Source organism: Lichenostomus cassidix, chromosome 4, assembly GCF_008360975.1.
Source record: "Lichenostomus cassidix isolate B80296 chromosome 4, HeHo_3.0, whole genome shotgun sequence".
Classification (NCBI taxonomy): domain Eukaryota; kingdom Metazoa; phylum Chordata; class Aves; order Passeriformes; family Meliphagidae; genus Lichenostomus; species Lichenostomus cassidix.
Window position 1 is genome coordinate 5,845,053 of NC_139484.1, and position 24,751 is coordinate 5,869,803.

At 47.1% G+C, this 24,751-nt stretch overlaps 2 protein-coding genes across 4 annotated transcripts in view; both read right to left on the reverse strand.

The window, feature by feature from the left end:
- Positions 1-15,881, reverse strand: part of PCDH10 (protocadherin 10) — a 34,697-nt gene extending 18,816 nt beyond the window's left edge. The window contains exons 1-4 of one of the 3 annotated variants that reach the window (XM_085057666.1): positions 12,074-15,881; positions 10,541-10,599; positions 9,852-9,958; positions 290-595 (exon numbers count right to left, since the gene is read on the reverse strand). In XM_085057666.1, coding sequence (XP_084913792.1) covers positions 290-595; positions 9,852-9,958; positions 10,541-10,599; positions 12,074-14,671 — 3,070 coding nt within the window. In that variant the 5' untranslated portion in view covers positions 14,672-15,881. The remainder of the gene's footprint in view (positions 1-289; positions 596-9,851; positions 9,959-10,540; positions 10,600-12,073) is intronic. The other 2 variants (XM_085057667.1, XM_085057668.1) reach the window with 2 other exon arrangements.
- Positions 15,882-15,939: 58 nt separating this feature from the next.
- LOC146437732 (uncharacterized) lies at positions 15,940-22,912 on the reverse strand. Its single transcript, XM_085059858.1, has 3 exons — positions 22,802-22,912; positions 17,578-18,174; positions 15,940-16,541 (listed from the first exon to the last, which is right to left on the reverse strand). The coding sequence occupies exons 1-3, from the start codon at positions 22,910-22,912 to the stop codon at positions 16,362-16,364; spliced, it is 888 nt and encodes a 295-aa protein (XP_084915984.1). The 3' UTR covers positions 15,940-16,361.
- Between the last annotated feature and the right edge of the window lie 1,839 nt (positions 22,913-24,751).

Genomic DNA, 24,751 nt, shown 5'->3' on the forward strand with positions numbered 1-24,751 from the left:
ATTTTGAAAATAATCCAGCGTCAGAAAACCAAATTGAGCAACTCCCCCACTAATATTAGCTGGCACTTTTGTTGTTGAAAATAATGTTACACTAGAAACAGTCACGATTTTGTCTTTTTTTAAAAAGCCATTGGACGCCTTCTTGAATGGTGCCTGATTCCAAGAGAAGCCATTTCCCCCCCCGTTCCTAAAACTGTGCCTGCATTATTCCCAGCACCAATAGCAGAAAGAGCTAATTTTTATTCCCGCAAAGGGACCATTTTCATATAGCTTTTTGAACAGTACTTACTCAAATATGGTGGTTTGTAAGGCGCTCGTGTATTAGACAGCAGTCCATCGAACTCCTTCCTTTCCAGACTGTTGTGAAGGGCCTTCTCTTTGCCGAAGGTGGAGAAGGACCTTTCTGCCCCAGGCTGGGCTTCTGGTGTTTCAAACACCTCTGTGTCTGGAACGGAGTCCATGCCAGGTACGTGCAGATTGCTGCGGTAGTCCGCAGCCTGGCGTCCATCGGACGGGACAAAGGAAGGCATCCAGCACCGATCGGAGTGGCCCAGCGCTTTACATTCCTCCGTGCAGTTGGAGAAGAGATCCATGCCTGCGAGCATGAAAGAGAAAGAAACTGCAGGTATAAGCTTTGGCATCGTGAGCAGCTGCTGACAGACAAGAAAGATTATGCCAAGGAAAAAGAAGTGGATAGAGAAATGCTGTAAGAACTTCTTCCGCTAGTTTCTTCTCCTCAACAACACCACAAAAAAAAAAAAAAAATCTGGTTGTCCATTCTTCAGAAGCCAAAGATACCCTTTAACAAGTGTAATTAAAAGCCAGAATATCACACACATACAAAAATACTACAAGAAGAGGAGTCTTGGTGGTTCTATCTCACAAAATCACTTGGAGATGTCACTGTTTATAACCCATTCATTCAAAGTTCGATTCTGCTTGTAGGTTGATGTCTGTGGTTCGCTGAAAGTACTTGCTTAGGAACACCAAGGAATTGTTTCTACATTAGTATATCTCTGACCAAAGAAATTAAATGTCTGGATTGAGGAATCACAGATTTCATTTATGAAATTAAACATTACTGAGTCCTGTAAAGGAACTATCTGTGCATATGTTGGTATACAGACAGATCCCACTGTCTGTATATATATCCCACTGATATTAAAAGCAGCTGTTAAAAATCAGGAATTGAGCTTTCAAGTGATCAGGAGAGCTTATTCAATCAATTGTTACATCACTCTTTCAGAGACAGTTTTCATTGCTACTGCAGCAGTCCTTACTAACAAGTCATCCAAAACATGGGCCAGAACCTATAATAAAATACTGAAATTAGCAGCACAAAGTTACCCACAGTCCACTGTGATGTGGCTGTGGATACCATCAAAAAAATTGTTGATGCTTTCCCTATATAAGCAAACAATTGTCTGTGCCAACACGAAACTGTTTGCTTACAAATCCTTTAATGCTATTAAGATCTCGAACGACAAGCTATGCTGCTTTTGACTACTTTCAGATCAGCCTTTGTAAAGGAGTATTTCCTGGCTATGAGTCACTAGATCATTGGGATTATACTTGTTTTGAGAGGAATGGTGTATGAGATCACAGGGATAGAGTAAAATAAATACCAGCATCTCCAAGTTGGTTTGTCCTGCTTTTGGGATAGAGTTCATTTTCTTCCTAGCAGTCACTCAGTAGTGCCTACACTAAATAAAGAATATTTCAGTGCTCTGCCAGTGAAGAAATGCACAAGAAGCTGGGAGGGAGCATGGCCAGGACAGCTGATGTGAGCTGGCCAGAGGGATATTCCACAGCACAGAGCATCATGGCCAGGATATACAGTGGGAGAGTTGGCAGGGAGAGGTCAATCACTGCTCAGGGCTGGGCTGAGCATCGATCAATTGAGTATCAAGCAATTGCAGTAAGCATCACTTCTCTGTCTTCAGTTTCCTTCCTCTCTCTTTCTCCTTTTCCTTACTATTATTATTACCCCATTTAATTTCTACCAATTATTAAATTACAATCTCAGCCCACAAGCTTTACTTTTTTCTGATTCTCCTCCCTGTCCCACTGGGCCTAGGGGAGTGAGCAAGCAACTGTGTGGTGCTTAGTTGCTGTTTGGGTTAAACTGATACAATCTTCAATATCATATAGAAAAGTAGAACAGTAAAAAACCTCCTTTTCTTGTATTTACAAAGAGAACTGAGTGTGTTAGGTGTATGTCAAAACTGAACTAAATCTGCTATAGACACTACATTTACAAGTGTTTCATTAGAATTACAAAGAAATGACAATACTTGCAACAGAAATAGGAAAAAATTCTGAACAGCTGTAATACAAGACAAGAGGACACAGCCTTAAGCTGTGCCAGGAGATGTTTAGGTTGGACATTAGGAGGAATTTCTGCACAGAAAGGGTGATGGGGCATTGCAATGAGCTGCCCAGGAAGGTGGCAGAGTCACTGTCCCTGGAGGTGTTTAAGGGAAGCTGTGGCACTGTGGACCCTGCTCTGGTGACAAGGTGCTGTTAAGGCATAGGCTAGACTCTGTGATTTCAAAGGTCTTTTCCAACCCAGTTCATTCTGTGATTCTATAATAAGATTCATGTAATGTAGCTCATTTACCAGCCAACATTGTAAAGAACTGGATTAGCTTGATCTCCAATGTGAGGATTAGTATTCGGAATTCTATCACCGTTTTGAACTATAATTTGAATTATATTAGTAATATTTATGTAATATCTCACACTACAAAAAACAATTTCTTCAGAAAGGAACAATGGTTATGAGCTATCAACAAGTGCTTGAGAACGAAAGGCAATCATTTAAACAGAAAAAAAACATGAGGAAATGAAAAATGAAAGCTTTTTATCTCAGATAAATCTCACTTTATAATGACTTTTTAATTTTAAATTAAGCAATATACAATGCCAGGTCCAGTTTTGATTAGAAGCTTGCCCTGATAATTGGCATGCAGAAAGCTGAAAATAAATTCCTGATCAGTGAACTGTTGAAGAATGCAAATATGAACTGCAGAGATGCTTAAGGAATCAGATGAAGATCACCAGGCAAGGAGAAAAACAGTACAAATATAAATTCTGTCATGGTAGTAGCTATCAAAGACTGAAACATCTAAATATTTAGATGCAGGCTGCCCAGTAAGAAATTAGTATCTAACAATATCTATAAAGCCATGGGTATGGGTATCTTACGTATTGAAATATCTGAAGGAAAATATCTCTTATGCAAGAAAATACAAATTTTATGAACCTAACTTTTTGCCTTTCCAAAGATTTAAAGGACAATAAACACAAAGTGGTTATTTCAATTTGCAGACTTCTTGGCAAAGCTACATGTAAAAAACAAATAGCCCTACATTAAATAGGAAAATGATTACAGTTCCATTCTGCTGATGGTGCATCAGTGACCAAAATTATTCATTCATCCTTTCCTGAAAGATAGCAGAAGAAGGAAAAACTTTAGGGTAAATATGAAATTATATTCTTTAGTCTATGGGGAGGGAGAAATTAGGAAAATATTGGTATATGTATTTAAATATACACCCTCTTCCTCCCTTCATGGATCTTTCTTTCACCTGGAAAATTACCCTCCATTTTACTATTTTGTTCTCTCATCAGCTGCTAAACTGCAAAATGTCTCTATCCAAATATTTTTTTTTGTTCCCTTTCGAATACTGCTTGTCTACTGCAGTGCACTGAATAGTATTATATAACAGCTTGTTATAAAAGGGATGTTATAGCCTCTATAAATCAGGATTTTGAATAAACAAAGTAATGAATGTAGGGGATATAAAATATAAGCTTGTACTGCAAACTTTTTCCCCCTTCAAGACGAGAATTTGTAAAAAGAAGAAAAATTATTTACTTCTGAATTTAAACCTACACTGTTGGAACACATAGCCAAATGTAAATGCTTGTTTAGAATGGGAACAAAATGTTCAGAGAGGAATTGCTCCAGCTTGAATCAGTCACAGCAGTCCCAAAGAGTTTAACAGGTGCAGCACCAAGCCCTTGAGTTTAGTATTTTGACAGAAAAGAAATTCAGATTAACAGCCTATTTTCAAAATCCCTGGGCAGGAATGCAATTTACACTGCCTATGGTATGGATGCTGGCAACTCTCCCTCTACCCTTGCCCTGTGGGTCATAGTATAGAATTCTCTGGTTCTAATTGAAAAACATGAAACATGGGGCTGGGGATGGTTAAAGGGTATTTGCTGTTTTCCAAGAAGGAAGGACATATCATGGTAAAGAAGTAAGTCACTCAGCACAGAACTCCTTCATACACCAAGAATCATGTTCTTGATTTACAAGGAAATGTTCAGCAGTATAACTTTCATCTCATCTCCCTCATAAATCTGGATATATATATATATATATATATGATCCTTCCGAGCTAAACTATCCATCACAATTACAAACCCACATTAAAGAAAATGCTTTGTATTTTTCACTGAGTTATCCCTATCAGATTTTGCATGCAGATAAACTGAGATTTTAAAGGTGACTCTGAACGATGAATTCCAAATGCCCTTTGTGGATACAAACAGAGAGCAGAGTGCACTGAAGCACTGCCAATGACAAGCATTCCAAATGCAGAATGCATAGAACAACTCATGGCAAAGGCCACTGCTTCATCCCTATTTGCTCAAGTCTTATTACCAGGTGGGCAGTATGAGCTCTCTCACAACCTTGACTCTGCAGATTTTGAAGGAAAACAAACCCCTGCCCCTCCCTTAAAAGCTGCCAAAAACTAGGAAAGGTGTTAAGTTTGATGTCTGAATTACCTGAACTCAGGTGCTTTGAACCAGATACTTGGCAGCACTGCATTTTGGAAGCATATTCCAATTTGCTTCCTTTTCGTCTTCCAAAAGGAGAAAATCAAAATTTCTCTGTGAGTTTAAATCAGTTTGAAAGACAGTTTTGGTCAAAGCAAAAATTAAGCCTAAACACATTTTTAAATCACGTGTCCTTTCTTAAATTAACTAAGGGAGAAGAACCATACAGCAAGCCTTTGGAGCAACAAGTGAACATGTTCATATGTAGTACTGAGTAAATGATGTAACAAAAAATAAAAATACAAATTAAACGCTGACAAAGTATTTTTTGCAATACCACTATTGGGAAGGGTTTTTCCCCAACACGTGCCACTTTTCTTTTTTTCAGAACCTTGCCTTTTAGTTGTAACTAAATCACATGGCCATTTCTTCTGTGCTAGCTAGATACAAGATAGGTGTGATGTAGGGAACCAGGCTTCCTTTTCAGAGCTCCCTTCCCAGAACAACTCTCCATTTGGTTAGATTATCACTAAGCAAGTTACTCATTTCCCTATGATTCATGTTTTGTGTTGGCAAATAAGGATAATGATGTTAATCGGCTTTGTAGAAGACCTTCTCTACTGCAGAAATGGACTTTATGAAAGAGAGTTATTATCACTTTTTCTTGCTAAGTAATTGGTGTGCTGCCTTGGATAAAACTGACTTCATCTGCATCAGAACATGAATAAAGACTCAAATATCTTCAACGTTCAGCTCTTCCAAATCTCAACTTCAAAGCCTTAGCTGGACCACTGAGATGTGAACATTATTAAGCATGCAGGCCAAGGAAGAAGAGGAAAAAAAAAAGGAAAAAAAAGAAATAGAAATAGCCCTTAGCTTGAGTCAAAGCACTTTTCTAAGCCATTTTCATGTTCACTCTCAGTTTATCTGAGATAGACTTTTTGCCCAAGTGATCTTCAAAACAGGATTTAGCTGTCAGTCTGCATAGGCTCAGAAGAAATACTCGTTTTCTCTGTCCTTTTATCACTAAAATTCTTCTTCTGACTTCTGTATTCTTCTCCTCCTGGACACTGCAATATTGCAGCTCTTCTGCAGTAATGAACCCTCTTGGCATTCACCTAATCTGTCCTGGAAAGATGTGAGTCAATGTTTCACCCTGTGCCTCTGTATTAGAGCCTTATCACTTCCCTCCATCAAATCTGCTGGTGGAAGCCTAGTTTTCAGCCAGTCACCAGTGTAAACTGCCCAAAAACAGATCCAAAAAGCTGCTGCATTTTATACTATCTACATGGCCGTGCATCTACTTGGCTTCACATCTTGGCCACTCCCTCCTGAAGTGCCTCTGACACATTGGGCCAATTCCATGGAAAAAGAGCAATACTGTGAAGGACTCTGCTTGGGAAAGCTAAGTAGCTAGCGAGCAGCCACATGAAATAAGTTGGTGGCACGAGTCCAGATCTTACAGGACAGGTGTCTAATCATACTATTTAAATGTACACACATGCAGAGTATTAATTGGCACCCAAGCTGGCAGTTTCACAAGGCAGGCCAAGAATTTAATCAACCATGGGAAATGAACTAAGCTCATGCTTGAGAATTGCTCCTCCATCACAGGGCTGAAATCCAGTGTGTTAATAAGAGGTGGAAGCATTGTGTGAGTTGTGTTTGTTCTATGGCAAAGAGCAGCTTTTCTCTCAACAATTTTCCAAGAAGAGCACAAGTCATTAGAACTCAGGGTTTGAGAAACCCCTCCTCTGTTTGCCAAAAGCCTCCTGCACTTCTTCACCTTCGTAAAGTCATTTTTTCAAAAAGCCTGGGTTGCTATCCCAGTCAATGAAATAACTACTCACTCCACAGAAAAATAAGATCTTGAGCATCTCACTACTTGCCATTCCCTGCCAAAAGCAGACAACAGTACTTTAGTGCTTCATCAGTGTTAGGTTAGGTAAGAATATGGATAATTATGAGGCATTCATGTGGTACTTGCAAGGGAAAAATATGAATCCCTTCCATACATTTCAGCACATTTGAAACATGACTAAATCACTATTAGGGAAACATTTTGTGAAAAGGTGAGCTATGATCTTATTTCAAAACCCAAGAAAACATTTTATGATATGTAGAACAGCATAGCTCAGACTTTTCACTTAATTGTGCAAGATAAAGCTCTGGCAGTGTGATAGATTTTCACCCTGCATGTTTTCCTTCCCAGTTAATAACTGACCATGACACCCAGTTTGGATAGCAATGGACTACTACAGAATAGCTACTTGTGTGCCACAGCATTGCTCACTAGTGACAGAAGTCATGGACAGAACAGTAAAATATGTTTTGCCAGCAAAACATGTTGCTGACTAAAACTGGTGGGGAATGAGTTTCGTCTGTCAATGTGAATTACCTACAAAATATTTTTAGATGCTTTTCAAAACAAATATGATGCTGCACAGTATCAGGTAGCATCTTGGAAAAAAACCAGCCCAAACTGCTGCCATGTTATCAATCAGTGGGTTTTCCTTCAGTAATTTAGAAAAAAATTATTATAGAGCATCAGAATGACCAAGAAAACTGGGGAGGCATTCCCTCTATGTTTCCTCTAGCTATCCAAGATCAAACAAGATTTATGCTCCTTTTTCTCCCAATAAAACTCATCACCAAAAGCTAATAGCAAGAGTGAAGTTTTTATGCCAAAATATCTTGTCATCACTGAGGTAAAAGGGCACATTCTTTGCATTATGAAAGCATGATTCAGCCCAAAACTTAGAGGAAAAATATATATGTACATAGAAGATTAAAGCAATTTCTACAGAGATTTGTACTTAAATATTTATTCGGGACTAGAATTTAAAAAAAAAAAAATGGTGCATGCAAATTATTCTCAAATCTCAGCACCAGTATATGAAATTGGTGTATTCTGACTTTTTAGTTCAAACTACTAATTGTGAGTAGACCAAGCCTAATTGTCAGCTTTCATTACTTCCTATGTGATCACCACTGAAGACACAGCAGTTCACAAATCACATCAGATTCTTAAATAATTTCAAATCCTTTAAAAATCTGATGTGATCTGTGAACTTCTGAGTGTTCTGAGTTTTCATTTCAAACTATTAATTGGGAGTAGACCAAGCCTAATTGTCAGCTTTCATTACTTCCCATGTCATCACCATTGAAGACACAGAAGTTCACAAATCACATTAAATGATTTGAAATTATTTAAAAGTACAGAGTAGTTTTTTTCCTACTATTTGATAAAATAGGAATGAAGAAGAATTTACCCCACTAAGGATCAATGCCAAATACAGCAAGTATTCATAGTCTACTTTTAAAATGGATGGAAAGAATAAAAGAACAGAGGCACAACAATAACAGCACAGAATGCATCTAAAAGAAAATAGCTTTCAGTTGATGTGCAACTATATGATTATATTCCCACCATCAGTCAAATCCAGCCCCTTCTGCAGATGTTTATTCTTTTCTCTCCTGTTTGGTTATTATGGTTCATTATGTTGAGGGACTAAGCTGATTGAAATGTTCATGGAGATGACTGCTGCAGTAAAATGCGTAAAAGAGAAAAAAAAACAGGAATGCAGGGAGGGCAGGAGGAGAGGGAGCTTTTTATAACTCAGTAGCACTGATTGCTGCACCAGAAACAGTGCAAAAGAAAGGGTGGGGGGAGGCTAAATACATGGCTTTTTCGAACAATAATAAATCATACGCCATATATAGGCCAAAAATGAAAGAGGCTCTGTGTTCGGATGTAAACTTCTGGCAAGACCTGGTTTGTTGTCAGGTTCCCAGACACAAAATAGACACTCTGTTCACTTAGCATGAAGCCCTGCAAGAAGCAGAGAGCTCCAGAGACTCTTGGCTCTTCTCAAGTCTCATTAGGTCTGCATATTAATGACTTGCAGCAATAGAAAGAGGCCCTGTGGCAGCCTCTTCTTCCCCTGCTGCCTGGATTTCCCATCGTTAAGGGCACAGGGACTACAGCAGCAAGAAAAGAGGGGACATTAACAGAGCAGGAGGGTGAGGCAGCACTGCTGTGACAGCACTGGGTCCCCTGCCCTGGTGGCTTCTAAGGTGGGGGTTGGGGGGAAAAAGAAAAAAAAAAAAAAAAAAGGACAACTGACAGTTTTTTGTATGACACACTTGTAGCAAATCTTTATACACGACAGAGCACAAAGGAAACGAGGGGAAAGAAAACACTGTGTGGAACAAAGATGGGCCAGACCTGTGGAGGCTGTGGTAGGAAAGCAAGCACAGCATTTGTAACTAAAATGCAGTGCGAGGGTGAGCGTGAATTCTAATGCACCGGCTCTGAACAAATGTTCCTTTCAGAAGCAAACTGACAGTATGAGAACTAAGACAGCAAGCCCTACATATGGGGATAACACTGCAATGTGTGTGTTTTCTAAGTGATTCATAGGCTTTTAAAGCCTTTCTTTCCTCTGTCAAGAAAATGTATTTAATAATACCTTATTAACATGGAGACCACTTGCACTATATGGTGCCTCAATTTGAATTAAAACACAATCCTCCGAAAATGCTAAGGTATTACACATTCAGAGCACCCAATGTGTCTCCACTGATCCCCAGCAAAAAAACCCTCACAGTCTGGCTGTCATTCAATCACTGGGTTCATTCTTTCCCTTGGGAACTCCCCCTTCACTTCCCACTGCCATGCCAGCTGAAGTGCCTACTAAACAAAATTGCTTAGAGCTTTGAAATGCTCTAAATCTGCCATAGGAAAAAATGAACTATAAAATGCACCAGCAACCTTGCTTTAATGTGCAGGAAGTTTTGCTCCAGTGAATGATGCAGTATAACACACCAATTCCCACCCCCAACCCCATGGATAAAATAAACTCAGCCCCGTGATCAGAAGAGGTTCAGATTTGCCTCCTTGCCCAGGCAGCTGTGGCAGCAAGCTGACTTAAACCCAGCCTCCCATACAAGATGCTCACCTTATTTATACCTCTCTTGTGTTTTATTCCTGTAAGTAACTGTTCCTTCTAGTCTCCCTACTTAAAGATCCACTATTTCCATTCTCTTATCAGACTTACCAGAGGATTGACCTCGATTAGTGGCATCATGATCACTGTCTCCTTGCTCACTGTCTCCATGACCACTGTCCTTAGAGCTTACTATGTCTGCTTCCTGGAATGCAGAACTAGACACAGAAACATCTTTACATTAGAATAAACATGAAAGAGGAGCTCATAAAACATTCTTCCGCCATCACATGGCCAAACACGGCGCTGCATTCCCCCCCACTCCTCCCTGCTGCATGCTTCCACAGAGGTGCCCTGCCCACCATAAATGAAACGAGATATTTTCAGACCTTGGGAGCCTGGCTGGAAGGGACAGCAAGGGTTATTTACTCCACCTGGGCTTCATGTAGTCGGTAAAAGTAATTTGGAAGCATTTATTTAAGCAGGTTGGCTGAATTTTACCTCAGTGAGATAACATTTTCTGGGAGACCCTACAGAAGCATACTCATAAGTATTTGAAGCACGTTTTAGACTAATGCAAACTGAGATTTTGTTCTCTTTTCAGTCAGTTTGAAACCAGTTTAGAAAAGCCGTAATTCAAACTCATTCAATGCATCCACATGCATTTGACTTCCCACTGCTTTACTGCTTTACTACTACTACCTTAACTACTGTGGTTACATCTGCAGTAAACACATTTCTGCACCCCATTCAGACCTGCTAAAGCATGCATGAGGAAAGCAAGGCTGCAGAGCTCCTACCTGTTTACTCGTCGAGGTCTGTCAACTAGATAACTGAGCTCAGCACGCTGATGTTTTGTCTAGGAAAAAAAAGAAAATATTGGGAAATATTTTAACTCTTGATATTTCTGTAACCAGCAGTAGAAATTACACAAGGGAGCAGCTCACCCCATTCACTATAAATGGTAATGCTTAGCTGCAAGTAGGCCTGCAAAATCTGTTTCTAGAATGTTGGGGGCTGGGGGGGAAACAGCTCTTAGTCACACAGATGGAAAGGCACGAGGGGTTTTTTTCTGCAGTTTTTTGAGACAAGATTCTGACGTTTTCTCACAGTGCACACTGTTGGGCATCACAAGGACTCCCACAAAACATTAGCATAACTATTTCTAGAGTTGTGGACTACTTAGATGGCACTGTTATTGTACCCTAAGGTAAAAAATACACAGATACCCTCAAGTCATCAAAAAGGCAGCAGACGCCAAGACTTATATAGACATTTTGAGGAAAGGTGAGTATTACAAACCAACATTAGAAATGTCACTGCAAAACTTAATGCTTTAAAACATACCATTCAATCCACCTCTGTCAGAGTGGACAACATTCAGGTCTCAGTATGTTAAGAGAGACTGTGAGGTTTTCACAATCACAGGTTTTCACAAGCGCATAGGCAAAGAGGTACTGAGAGTATATGTGAGCTAATCCAGTACAGAATGATTAATGGGGGAGCAACAGGGGCACGGTATATGCTTTGATAAAAACTCTCTACACACCAGGTAACACAACATAGGCAACACTGCAGGGAGCCTTAAGTCTCAGCATATAATTTTACAGAAACTCCTTCTTGCTGCTTCTCTTTGCAAACTTAGGTTTCGGGCTATACAGAGCTGTACAAATAGAGTAAAGAAAAGTCAATTATTAAACCCTAATTCACAAATTAATTAAAGCTCCTGCAAACCATAGTGATCTTCACAGTCCCAAAGGGGGTTTCCCCCAAAGTCTTACTAACCCATGCAAAGATTTCAGGAAGGCAAAAGCCACGGGTCTAAAGCGTTGCTCCAGAACATCCTGTGATCACACCCCACGTCACTTCAGTCCTGTCAAGTGCAGAGATTCTGCCAAGAGCCGTAACCCCCCCACCTCTCAGCCCACAGGCGATCCACTCACAGCTAGCGCTGCCTCGGGGGCATCTCTGCGCACCGATGCTGCCCAGATTCCTTCGGAAGCACCGGGGAGGGAGTCGGGGGGGGCTCGGGGGGGACACGCTTGGCTGCAACAGCTGCTCAGCCCGGGCGGGAGGGAACCAGCGGGGCGGGGGATCTACACCGCATTTCCCCGTGAGACCCCCGCTCGTCGCTGAAGCCTCCCGAAGAGCAGAGGGAAAGAGGGGATGGACAGCGGACGGATTAAAGGGGAAGGAAGGAGGATTGGGAATGCAAAACGGGAGAGGAGGAGCGGGAGCTCGGGGAAAGCGGCCCGTGGCTTGCGGAAGGATGCTTGGGGATGACTTGGGGATGAAGTCTCCCGGTGTGGGGGCTGGGGGGTGCCGGTCCTTACCTCGCTGGACAAAATGCTGCCGTTGGAGATGATGTCGGGCTGCTGGTCGGCGTAGCCGGTGACGATGGCCCCACAGGGGTTGTGCTCGGCCTCGGTGCTGCGAGAGGGGCTGCAGGGCTTGAGGAACATCAGGTCGGTTTTGGCGGACTCGGGGGTGAGGCAGACTTGGTAGCAGTAGTTCTGGTTGTGGTGGTGGGAGCCGAAGCTGCCCGACTCCTCCACCGGCACCTGCGCCGGGTTGCTGGGCACGTTGGAGCTCTGCACCAGCATGATGTCCGACTTGCTGAGCTTCTTTTTGCGGGCCCGCGCCTGCCGGCTGCAGCAGGGGCAGCAACAGCAGCAGCCCAGGCAACAGTCGCTGGCCAGGCAGGTGTAGATATTGAGCTTCTTCTCCTTCTGGCAGCGCACGGCCAGCACGATCATGGCCAGCAGAAAGATGAAGGAGACGGAGCCCAGGGCGATGATGAGGATGAGGGTGAGGTCGAGCGAGTTATCCCCCCCGGAGCGGCTGGGGCGATGCTCGCCGGAGCCGCCGCCGCCGCCCCCCGCTCCCGTGCCCGCGGCCGGACCGCCGCCGCCGCCGGAGCGCTCGCCCGCGCCGTCCACCAGCACCACCTGCACGGCGGCGGTGGAGGAGAGCGGCGGCTGCCCGTGGTCGCGCACCTCGATGACCAGCTCGTAGGGGCGCTGCGGGTCGCGCTTGGCCGGCACCCTGCGGGCCGTCCGCAGCTCCCCGGAGCGCCAGTCCATGCGGAACAGCCCCGCCTCGTTGCCCCGCGCGATGCTGTAGGTGAGGCGGGCGTTCTCCCCGTCGTCGGCGTCCACCGCCGACACCCGGCTCACCAGGTATCCCGGCTCGGCGCCGCGGGGCAGCGCCTCCCGCGCCGGGGTGCCGTTGCGGCCGGGCAGGGGGCTCACGATGGCGGGGGCGTTGTCGTTCTGGTCCACCACGATGATGTGCACCGTGGCGTTGCCGGCCAGCGGCTGCGGCTCCTCGCCCGCGTCGCGGGCCTCTACCTGGAAGCTGAACTCCTTGAGCTGCTCGTAGTCGAAGGAGCGGAGGGCGTAGAGAAACCCGTTCTCGGAGTTGATGGAGACGTAGGTGAAGACGGACATGCCCTGGATCTGGCTCTCCAGGATGGAGTAGGCGAGGCGGGCGTTGGCGCCCTGGTCGCGGTCGGTGGCGCTGACGGCGTAGATGTAGGCGCCGGGCACGTTGTTCTCGCTCACGTACACCTGGTACACGGGCTGGCTGAAGCGCGGCGCGTTGTCGTTCACGTCGCTCACCCGCACCTGGATGGACTTGCTGGTGCTGAGCGGCGGCTCGCCACGGTCCCGGGCCACCACGGTCAGCGTGTAGGCGTCGCCGCCCGGCTGCTCGCGGTCCAGCGGCCCCTCGGTGACGATGGTGTAGTAGTTCTTGAAGGAGCTCTTGAGGCGGAAGGGCGCGTCGCCCTGCAGCAGCTCGCACTGCACCTGCCCGTTCTCCTCCGAGTCGCGGTCCGAGACGCTGAAGAGAGCCACCACGGTGCCCGGCGCCGCCGCCTCGCTCACCGCCTCCTTGACGGTGGAGAAGCTGATCTCGGGCGCGTTGTCGTTGGCGTCCAGCACCCGCACCAGCACCTTGCAGTGGGCCGGCACGGCGTTGGGCCCCAGGTCCTTGGCTTGGACGTACACCTGGTACACGCTGCTCTCCTCGTAGTCCAGCTCGCCGCTCACCTCCAGCCGCCCGGTGCGCGGCGCGATGCCGAAGAGCTCCCGGGCGCGGGCGGAGATGTGGCTGCTGAAGGAGTAGATGATCTCGCCGTTCTGCCCCTCGTCGGGGTCCGTGGCGTTGAGCTGCAGCACCAGGGTGCCCGGCGGCGAGTTCTCCGGCAGCGACACGGTGTAGACGGGCTGCTCGAAGGCGGGGACGTTGTCGTTAGAGTCCAGCACCCTGACGGTGAGCAGGGCGGTGCCGGTGCGCTGCTGGGGCTGCCCGCCGTCCACCGCCGTCAGCACGTAGCGGTGCACCGCCTGCTGCTCCCGGTCCAGCGGCTGGTCCAGCACCAGCTCGGCGAAGCGGTTCCCGTCGCCCTGCGTCTGCACGTCGAGGGAGAAGTAGCTGTTGGGGGTGATCTCGTAGGTGCGCAGCGAGTTGGTGCCCACGTCGGGGTCGAAGGCGCTCTCCAGCGGGAAGCGGGTGCCCGGCGTGGCGCTCTCCGAGATCTCCACGGTGAGGTCGGGCTCCGGGAAGGAGGGCGGGTTGTCGTTGATGTCCAGCACCTCGATCTCCACCCGGAACAGCTCGAGGGGGTTCTCCAGGAAGACCTCTAGGTGCAGCAGGCAGGAGGGGCTCTGCTTGCAGATCTGCTCCCGGTCGATTTTCTCGTTCACGTAGAGTACCCCGGTTTCGAGGTTAAGCTCCAGGTAAGGGCTGCGGGAGTTGGGCGCCGTCTGGAAGCGCCGAGCCGAAAGTTTTGTAATGTCCAAGCCCAGGTCCTCGGCGATATTCCCCACGAACGTGCCATGCTCCTGCTCTTCCTGCACCGTGTAATGGAGCTGGCAAAAAGCCCCCTCCACCATCCAGAGCAAGGCAAAGAGGAATAGCACAATCATCTCCAAACGGGGAAAGAGATTCCCCCCTCCCCGACACCACCGCTGCCTCCTCTTCCAAAAGCCACCACCACCTCCTCCTCCTCCTCCTCTGAAAATACACACACTACAGTGTGTGTGTGTGTGTGCGTCTGTGTCTGTGTGCGCGCGCGCGCGTGCCCGCGCCTGCAAGCGTGTGGAGAGAGAGAGGGATCGGGGGAGGGGGGGGGAGAGGTTGATTTGGGGGGGTGGGGGGATGCTAGATACTATTTCTTCTGATTCATGTTAGGATTTTTTTTCTCCCCCATCTCTCTCCTGTATGTTACGGGTATTATGGTTTCACACGCTGCCCAAATGAAGAAGACAGGCGTCCCCACTTCATCTGTGATCTTCGAAATATACGGCCAACTAAAATAGCTATTAGCCGGCTGTAGCTAGAGACACACAGTAGCCCTCTTTTATTTATTCCGAGAGTCTTGGCACTGCACCGCGGCAGCAGCAGTGGCGGCGGAGACAGCAGGAGCAGCAAATCCCAGGGAGAAAATTTTTGTATTTCAAGATTGTCCTCGGTTTGTCTTCCTGGTGGGAGTTGGAGGGTAGATGCTGCTGGAACAGCCGGTGGACATGCCCTCTTTGGATGCAAGGAAAAGGCAGAAACCCGCGAAATTAAAAAAAAAAAAAAAAAATTAACCGCAAAAAGATTTCATATAAAAAAGAAAAAAAGGCAGAGAGCAGCTTTGCTACCCAAAACTTTCATTCCCTGATGTCCCTGGGATTTCCTCTTTTTTATTTAAGGATTTTAGATTTTTCTCTCTTCTATTAAAGGTATTTCCTTTTCTTCTTTTATTGCTATGAGTATGTTCATCATCATCTCTGCTTGCCGATCGAGGCGGGATTTTTTTCCTCTCCTCTCTTGCCGCGTTCGCGTCTAGCCCCTGTGTCTGCGAGTGTCTCCGCCGCCGCCGCTGGGCTCCGGCTCGGCTCGGCTCCGCTCCGCTCCGCTCCGCTCCGGCTGCTCGGGTCTCTGCCGGCAGTTTCTGAGCGGGCAGCGCTCCGCTGCGCTGTTTTTGCGCAGCGCCCTGCTCCTGCCAACCAATCGGCGCCCGGCACGCCCCCGGGGGCGGTGTCTCATTGGCCGCGCCGCGCGTCAAGTGCGCTGCGTCACGGCCCAGCCGCGCGCAGGGAGCGCGCCGGGCGCTTCAGTGTGCCGCTGCCGCCGCGGAGTCCCTGCCTGGTTCCCTCATCCCTGCTCTGCCCTGCATCCCTGCTCTGCCCTGCATCCCTGCCTCGTTCCCGAATCCCTGCCTCATTCCCGAATCCCTGCCTGCTCCCCTCGCCGCGGCCGCTGGATCAGCAGGGAGGTCGCCGCTCCGTCCCTGGCGCGCGCGCGCGCACCCGCGCCGGGTGGAACGTAAACAGCCCCGCTCCTTGGAGAGGGAGTTTCCACCCAGCCAGCCAGCCAGCCGCTAACTTTCCTTTCCAGTAACGCTTTTAGAAGAAGGGTAAACAAGGGGAAGCTTGGGAGTGGTGTTATTGTTGTTCCTTTCTCCCCTTCCCCGCCCCGCGGGGGGCTAAGCTTAGCTAATTGGTGTGTTCCACAGTGGAGAGAGCGCAACTTTCCGGCGTTCATCCGTGCTGGGTTTCCAGCTCTGGCCAATTTAAAGAATCACGAGCCTGCCGCCTGTGTTTTTCTATTTCCATTCTGGAATTTCCACTAGTGTAACAGGAGGCCGTCGGGTACGGTGGAAGAGGGAAAACGAGAAATGCTCTCTGTCATTGGGTACTGCGGGGGCGGGCGGGGGCATCCCTCGGGTGGGAAGTCTGTCAGAGGAATCCAAGGGAAACGCTCCGGTAGCGGCTGTCGCTTCTGGCTGACAGATGCACGTCCGTAAGGCTACCAGATGAATAAAGAGTAAAAATAAAAGAGTTGTAGTTATTGTGGGGTTCTTTTCCCCAAAAGATGTTACAGTTTTTTGAAGAGCAGCACGAAGCAGTGACGAGCAGCTCCTGCTCTGACCCCATCTCTAATCCATCAGTCAGCAGCGGCTCCATCCACACATCTCAATGAAGCACACGCTTAGGAGGTGCGTTTTTCCTGCGGAAACGCAGGAATCCACATCAGGACGGCGAGGCCCTGGCACAGGTAGCCCCGAGAAGCCGCGGATGCCCCATCCCTGGAAATGTCCAGGGCCAGGCTGGACGTGCCTCTGAGCAACATGGTCTAGCGGAAGATATCCCTACCCACGGCAGGGGGTTGGAACCAGATAGTCTCGCAGGTCCCTTCCGATGGCAGGCTCCCGGCGATGCCCAAACTCTGTCCCCCCGCGGCTCCCGCAGCTCCGCCGCGCCCCCGCCCCGCCCTCCCCCGGCCCGGCCCGGCCCGGCCGCTCTCACGGGCGGCGAGCGCCCCCCAGCGCCCGCAGCGCCGCACTGCGCCCGGCAGCGCCGCCTCCGCCCCGCGGGGGACACAGCGCGGATCCGCACCGCGCCGGGACACCGCGCCGCGCCGGGACACCGCACCGCGCCGGGACACCGCACCGCGCCGGGACACCGCGCCCGCCGCCTGGCCCTGCCTGCCTTCGCCGCCCAGCCCTGCGCGCCCCGCAGCGCTCCCACCGCCGGCTGTGCAGCTGCGGCGGGCGGTGCTGCCTCGCCGCGGGAGGGAGGGACAGGGAAGCGGCAGCCGGCGCGGCGGGCAGGGAGATGCCCCCTCTCCCCCAAATTGCGTCCTATCCTCCCCTTCAGGGTGTCCCCCTACCCACCCCTGGCCTCTGTGGCAGCGCGGGGCACAGTCGGCGGGGCGATTCCGGTGGGTGTTTTCCAGAAAAATGGAACAATTTCTTCTGAATGCCCGGCTGCCGCCGCTGCCTGTTGGATGCGAACGGGGAGCTCGCTGCCTTCCCTCTCCGTGCAGAAGCGCCGCCGCTCACCTGCCCGTGCGCTGCTACCAGCTCCTGGCGCGGACAGCGGAGATCCTGGATGCCCACAGGGAAGCGGCCGCTGTCCGGCTCTGAGCGTAGCCGGGGCAGCCCGGCTCTAGCCCTCCTGGCCCCGCCGCCGGAGCCCCCGGAGCGGCCACCTCTCCCGCCTTCGAGGAATGCGGGCAGCCCGGGCGCAGCGGGTGACACCCGGGAGACCGAGCCCGTCCGTGTCCGTGCCCGTGTCCGTGTCCGTGCCCGCCTCCGTGGGCTGGGGGGAGCCCCAGAGGTAGGGGGTGACACATCCCCGGGCTCGGGGCGCTCCCCACGCGCGCTCGAGGCGCGACACCCACGCGAGGCTTCCGCAGGGACGGCGTGCTGCGGGGGGCAGCAGCCGCGAGGGAACATACACATTTTATATCCATACACGGGTATAGGCGCGGGGGGAGCAGCCTCCCGCCCTCCCCAGGCGCCCGGCGGCGCTGGCAGCGGGAGCCCCGCAGCCCGGGTATCCGAGCTGCCCCCGCGATTCCGAGCGCAGCCCGGGTCTCCATTTTGGGTCTCCGAGCGGTGCCTGGGAAGCGGCAGGGATGCGCGGCCGCCCTCCCGCTAATGCCGAGTGACAAATCGCGCTTAGGCGATACATGAACGAGAAAATGATTTATGGATTTTCACGACGGTCTGAGCCGATGAAGGCGACATGAATTATCCACCCTAATGTGCAATATATCATTTTCTAATAACACTGGGTTAGCCCTAGCGCTGTGCGCTGCTATCTTCGATAGCAGGTATCGATTCGGCACAGCCCGAGCGCTGCCTTCCCACCGGACACGTACCTCCTGCAGCACCAGCTGAGCTGTGTGTTTGCCTCCTCCTAAAGACCAGGGCTATGGACAGACCCCTGACACTGTGGCCTTTAGTTTTTCCATCTGTCATCATTTAATTTGGCAATTCCTTCGTCGAGTGAAGACTAATCTTTCGTGTCACTGCATTTCACTGCGTGCCGTGATTTGGAGACGGAAAGAGAGGATGCCAGGTTTGTAAATCCTCCGTGCTGACGGAGATGGCACCTGGGTAAGTCAAACCTTTCCCCCCTGCCAAAATCCTCCTTGGCACCCCAAGTACAACGGGGCACTTTCTAACTAGGAGAACAGATGCTAAATCAGACTCCTGCTCACACAGAACTTCCCTGGCACCTCCATTTACCAAATCTCACAGATTCTCTTAGATAACATTTTTGCATTTAACTCATACACGGGAGGAGAGTGAATCATCGACACACAAAACTGAATGCATGTGCATAAGAGGGGGAAGAGCTGCCAGATCTGGAGGGTGCTCAGCCCCAGGTCCAGCCTGTGCTGGTGCCCCAGTCCAGGGCATCCCCTCTGCCCCAACCAAGTTATTTTGCCCTTCATCACAGAGTGATGTCATAGTGACATAAGCTATGAACAATCCCAGTTATTTATCTAAATGTTCCAAATCTAAAATATCACTTCCACATAAAAAAGGATGAACAAGTCCTGGCCTTCCATGAAACAGTATAAAACAGATGGGGAAGATGGAGGTAAAGGATTAATGCCTTAGTTTGGGGTGGGGGTTAGGTAAGTGATTATTGGGGAAGATGTGAGGAAATGCTTCATTTCTCATTAGCCAAGTGAAGTATTTCCATTGCTCAGAAACAGAGGGAGTCACACGAGTAAGGAAACATCCAAAAGTTGTGTTCTCCTGAAACAATCACTATCCTAACCTGCACAATCATATTTTAGGGTGTAGAAAGCTAATCGCCATTCTTTAGTTGAGTCACCACAATGATCTTCTGGTTCTATTTTAGGTATCAGTCTTAGTTGCAGGCTGAGGAACATTGTGGCCTCTTTACAGTCTGGATGCTAAAAACACATCAAGAATTGGCCTCCCCCTGTCTCAAAGACTCCTAGATTCTCATTGCTTGTTTTAATATTAATTATCTTGGTTTAAAAAAAAAATTACAAAACTCACCCAGGTTCTCCCTCAAGAAAATAACAGTTTATGGTGCAGGAAAGATTACTGGAATCAACAGTGGGATTAGGATTGTAAAATAAGAAGCAAAAGACACCACACTTAGCAAAAGCCTTCTTGGCTAACAGGAAGATGTATATTTATCACTGATGGGGCCATAGGATGAAATCCTGCTTCAAAGCGAAGTCGATACAGAACAATTTCACAAATTAGCTGAGAGGCCCGATTAAGGGTATTTGTATCAGAGGGGAAGGTTCACTGCCACCACTGCCTCAATGGATTTCTCTCTTAATTGCCATCGAGGAGACAAAACAGGAAGGCTAGACAATTTGGCTAATCAATAAAAGAAGCCTGTCTTCATGCTTGCCTGAGGAGCACTCTGTGTGTCAGATCAATGTAGAAGCCACCAAAGCTCTTGCAGAGGTCACCAGTGATTAAGACATCTTCTGATGGCTTTTAAACAACCCTGGAGACAAGCATCTGCCACAAGGCTGAAGATGAAAGCAGAACTAGAGATATGGTGTTAATCATCACCTTCACACTTATGGGAGTGCCCCTGGTAATAAAAACAGCTCGTTGTATTTATGACCTTAGACAGCTGTTTTAATAAGCGACGATAAAGCATGACTTCATTACATGCCCTGCACTCCACTAGCAATCAGATATGATGGAGCCTCTCCAGAAGGTGCCAGGAGTCTAGAGCAGAGTTACAGTGGACTCATCCTAATAGGAGTTTCTTAAGGCCAGCTTCTGCCTCCTTTTCTTTGCCCCCAAACATTCAATACACATTTCAGGGAGACTACTCAAGCAGCAAGAAGCTTTTCAGTGTGAAACAGTAGATTGGTACCATCTACTGCTATTATCTCACCTTCTCCAGCTTTCAGAGTCTGTTATAATGTTTATCACAAAAAGAAAAAAAAATCCCAGCCTGTTTCAATGACTTGTGATTTTAGCTGATTCAAGTCAGCATTGAAATAAATACGAGAAAACTATTTTTTCCACAGTTAAGCTCTGAACATTTTCTATCAGTCAGGCCTTGTACAGTGTCCAGGTCAGAGCAGCCAAGGTCCTGGTCCCTTCAAAACACTTATTTCTGTATGTGTGGCATTATGCTAACATTTGGCCTGATTCCTATAAGCTTTTTTCATGTCCCATTATTATTAATGTAATAATTAGTCACAAATCTGACAATCTTTAACTTCATACTTGTCATGCTGCAGAGACATTATCAATAAATGAAAATGACTTTATACAAGGTGATCAGTCAAAAATACTGATTTTATCTGTTTACTTGTAGGCAAGAGGTGACATATGTATCTAACTTACATCACAGAAGATATTTCTTAATGAAAGATTCTTCAGAAAGGCAAATTACTTATCATCTAGCTAGAATTTCCAGAAGGATAGTTTACTCCATAGATAGAAACCTGGTATTCAATCAAAAAAAGGAGTGAAAAGCAAAATGAAAAGATGAAAAGCAAAATATGACCACATTGATCAGGGCAGGCATCATTAAGACATCATTTTCTGTATAAATGTCTTTTTTTATGATATGGCTCAATCAGCTGCACCCATTTCTTTGAACTTCGTCGGAATACAGTTTACCTGTATCTGAATTCAACCAACGCTGCTAAGCTTGAATGATTACCAGAGCAAATGAGGACAAAAACTACAGTGGAAAACTCCAGTTGTTTGAGACTCTTTTAAGCTTCTTATTATACACTCAAAGCCATAGGTAGATGTAGTTGCTCATGATAAAGAAAATTGCACTGTTGATTTTCTTTTCAACAGCCAAGTTCAAACCTTGAACTACAGCACCATTTGTTTTGAGGTTCAGCTTGAAAGCAGTAGTTCAAATATAAAACTTCTATTCTTAGACATAATACTGTATGTCTAGTGCTTGGCACAATAAATACAAAAAAGCCCTAAACTCTAGATTGTTTGCCCAGAAGAATTAGCATTCTTGGGCCTTAGTGTTCCATGTATATATAATTTCCAGCATAATTCTATCATCTGAGTCATCATGCCAACTACGCAGCAGATAACAATAGCACCAACTAGGAAGGAAAATGGCAAAGGTGGCAAAAGAGTTGTTATAATTATGTAGTCACTTAGGAAGAGTGTGCACATCTGTATTTTTATACCTATTCTAGGTGGAGCTACTTTCACCACCAATATTCAAGGCTGTATTTTTTGAGTCTTCCCTTGGTAGGACCCTATAGTCAGATGCTTGCTTTTTCTCCTAAAATTGCATCTGGCTAGGGAAAACTTTTCCATAGTCTTACCCACCTTAATTTCAGTATTAAGGAAATCCCAGTTGGAAAGCACTTGAGTCACCATTAAGGCAATGATCACTTTTTTTTTTTGATCTATACTAAAAGTATTGCAATATTCAATTCAAAATCTTCCCACCTCCACATTTTGGAATAGTGACTTTAGCAGATGGAGGTCTCAGGAGTACTTGTCGCCGTTCTCAGGAAGACACACCAAAGGGTAAGTCCTTGAAACTTCTTCCACAGAAGCTGTTCCTTGAAACACTTCCGCACTCTCAGAAATTGACAGGTTGGTCTTTGAAAAAGCTGTGCTAAACACCTCCTCTCACAACTGCTTAGTGGCTGGACTGCATGGCAGAAACTGTGCAAGTTCATATGTTCCACGCAATTGCTGTGGAGGATGAACACAGTTTTTCTCAGAATAATTATTTCCAGAGTTCTGTAGAGCTGGATGTAGATCTGAAGCATGTGCACACTTATCCAAACACTTGCCACTCCCAGTGTGCTGAGGAAGCAGAAGAAAGTGGAAAAGGAAAAGCATCCATATAGAACAACACAGAATGGGTGAAAAAGATGGTCACAATTACTACAGGATAGTGAAATGGCTATAAAAGTATAAGTGCAGCAAAACAAATGGTAAGAGAGAAATTTAAGAAAACCATTTAGAGTTAAAAACAAAAGCAGTCAGGCTATAACCACAAAGCTAAATACTCTATCAGACTTTTCAGCAGCTTCCTAAGTTCCTGCAGCCTAACAACAACAAAACTTTCCCCTTTTATTAGCAGGCTTTACATATGCACATGGAAAAGCTCCTAAATGTGAATTGTTACTTAATTAGGTGAAGTAGGAGTAGTCTGTGCCATAGATTTCAGTGGTCCACACTCTATTCATTATGCAAGCTGGGGCCTGATGTTGCTACAATTACAGTTTTTCAATTAAAAATCAAACCAGGAGATGGTCTCCCTCACCAGAAGTCTGTGCAGCAGTGGGATCTCCAGGGGCTGTGCCAGCCTGGCTGCTGCTGCCACACGGAGCTGCAAGGTTGCTCTGATCAGCAGGATCTGACAGCCACAGGGCATGGGGACAATACACCTCGCTCAGCAAAACTTTGGAAACATGATCAGCAAAGTATGCAAGTTGCATAATCAGACTTGAGTGTTGGATTTCAAAGATCCTGACGTTGTTGCTTCTAGTGAGCCTGTAAATCATGGTGATCTGTTACTGAAAGATCCCTCTCTGCTGCCTGTCAATCCTGCAGTTTATGCATTGGAATGGGGGACTCAAAGGCACCAAATTTTTATTCTGGGACAAGATCTTTCCCAGGAAAGGTTTTGTTGTTTGATTAGTGCACGCCGTGAGCAGCGCTGCTGATGCTGAATCAGAGCTGGTTCATACCTGCAGCACTTTGGCTTCTGTTCCAGTATACAGTGCAGGAGGAAGGAAAGGAAAGATCCTGTAGTTAAGGATGTTGAATACCCCGTGCTATTGGGTATTAACATACATAAGATATGCCCCAGTTCCTTGGTTTTAAGAAAGGCTGTAACAGTGTTGCCAAATGTATTTTGTCATGAATGGATTAATACTCGCGAAGCACTTGGGTATGGTGAGAAGAGCTCTGGAGGTGATTATGATTTTAGAGGAAGTGGAGGGTTGGCACAAGAAGTCTGAAGAAGTCTGCAGCCCCATGTGAGTGTCTCCTAACATGCCCACAACAAGCTGCTGAATCACACCTGCTCCCTTTAATACTGGTGTTTTCTCATTTTGCAGGCTGTACCGTGCGAATCTTTTTGAAGTAACACATGCATATACAATCATATGCATATGCTTTCATGTAACTACATGAACCTCATTGCTGGGCTTGGAGAGAAATGATAACACTGCAAGATGTGCAAGAGATGTGGGGAGAGGGGAATGTGGCTGCAGCCAAGTTCAGAAAGAGCAATGGCCAGCAGAAACCCCATCCTCCCTCTAGCAAGAGGCTTTTAATTCAGCGTGCTTCTAAGCTCTCGGGAGAGGCTGATCAACTCAGCCACTTGAGACAGCAAAATGTTACCCCCATGACTGGCAGGGTCACCCTGCTCAGCACAGAGCTGGATGGCCTCTGGCTGCTCCTCTTGGCTGCCCAGGACCAGTCCAGGGCACAGTTGCTGAGGGGAGAGAGAGCATCATTCCCCTCGAGCTGTGCTTGAGACAAATAAAAGCAGCGCTGCAGCCTAGTGTTGTGCAGCAATCTGCACTGCTGTGCCTCTGTCTCCAGAAGGCAGAGAGCTGACTTAAAAGAAGTAATCAGCTGGGAAAAATATCACATGGATGCTGTGATAACTCTGTGTGAGCTAAGCACACAAGTAAAGAGATTTACAGGAAAGGGAGGGAAAAGGAAGTGAAGACAGGAAAGACTCGAGTTGTGGGAAGTGTTAAGTGGAAGCATGAGCCATGTAAATGTGATTTAGAGTAGAGTGGGAAGATGTCAGAAATGTTGTAGGAAGGCTTGGATTTTCTTAGCTCTGAAAAGCATTTGAGAGTTTGCTGGCTTTCAGTGCTTCTCATAGATTTCCCTGCAATTGGGGAAAACTTGGTGAAAGGGGTTCATTTCATCCTGTAAAAGGCAGTGTCAAGAGCAGAGTGGGAATATTTTGGAACAACTTGCTGCTATTACTGGTTGTGCTCTATTTCTGGCTTTAACTGGAAGAGCTTATCCTGGAAGGATATATTAGGAAGTTGTGTGCAGCTCTCCCTTTCTGCTGTAATGCTGGGCAGCAGGCATCTGGGGAGCACTTGTGTCCCCCAATTTCCACCATTCTCTGGTTTCTAAGAGTCTGGAGTTGACCAGGAAATGAGGTTATAACATTTGGTTTGCTGGAAAGAAAGTATATAGACATTTGACCCTTTGTCGCATTTTGCTCAGTACAGAAAGGAAC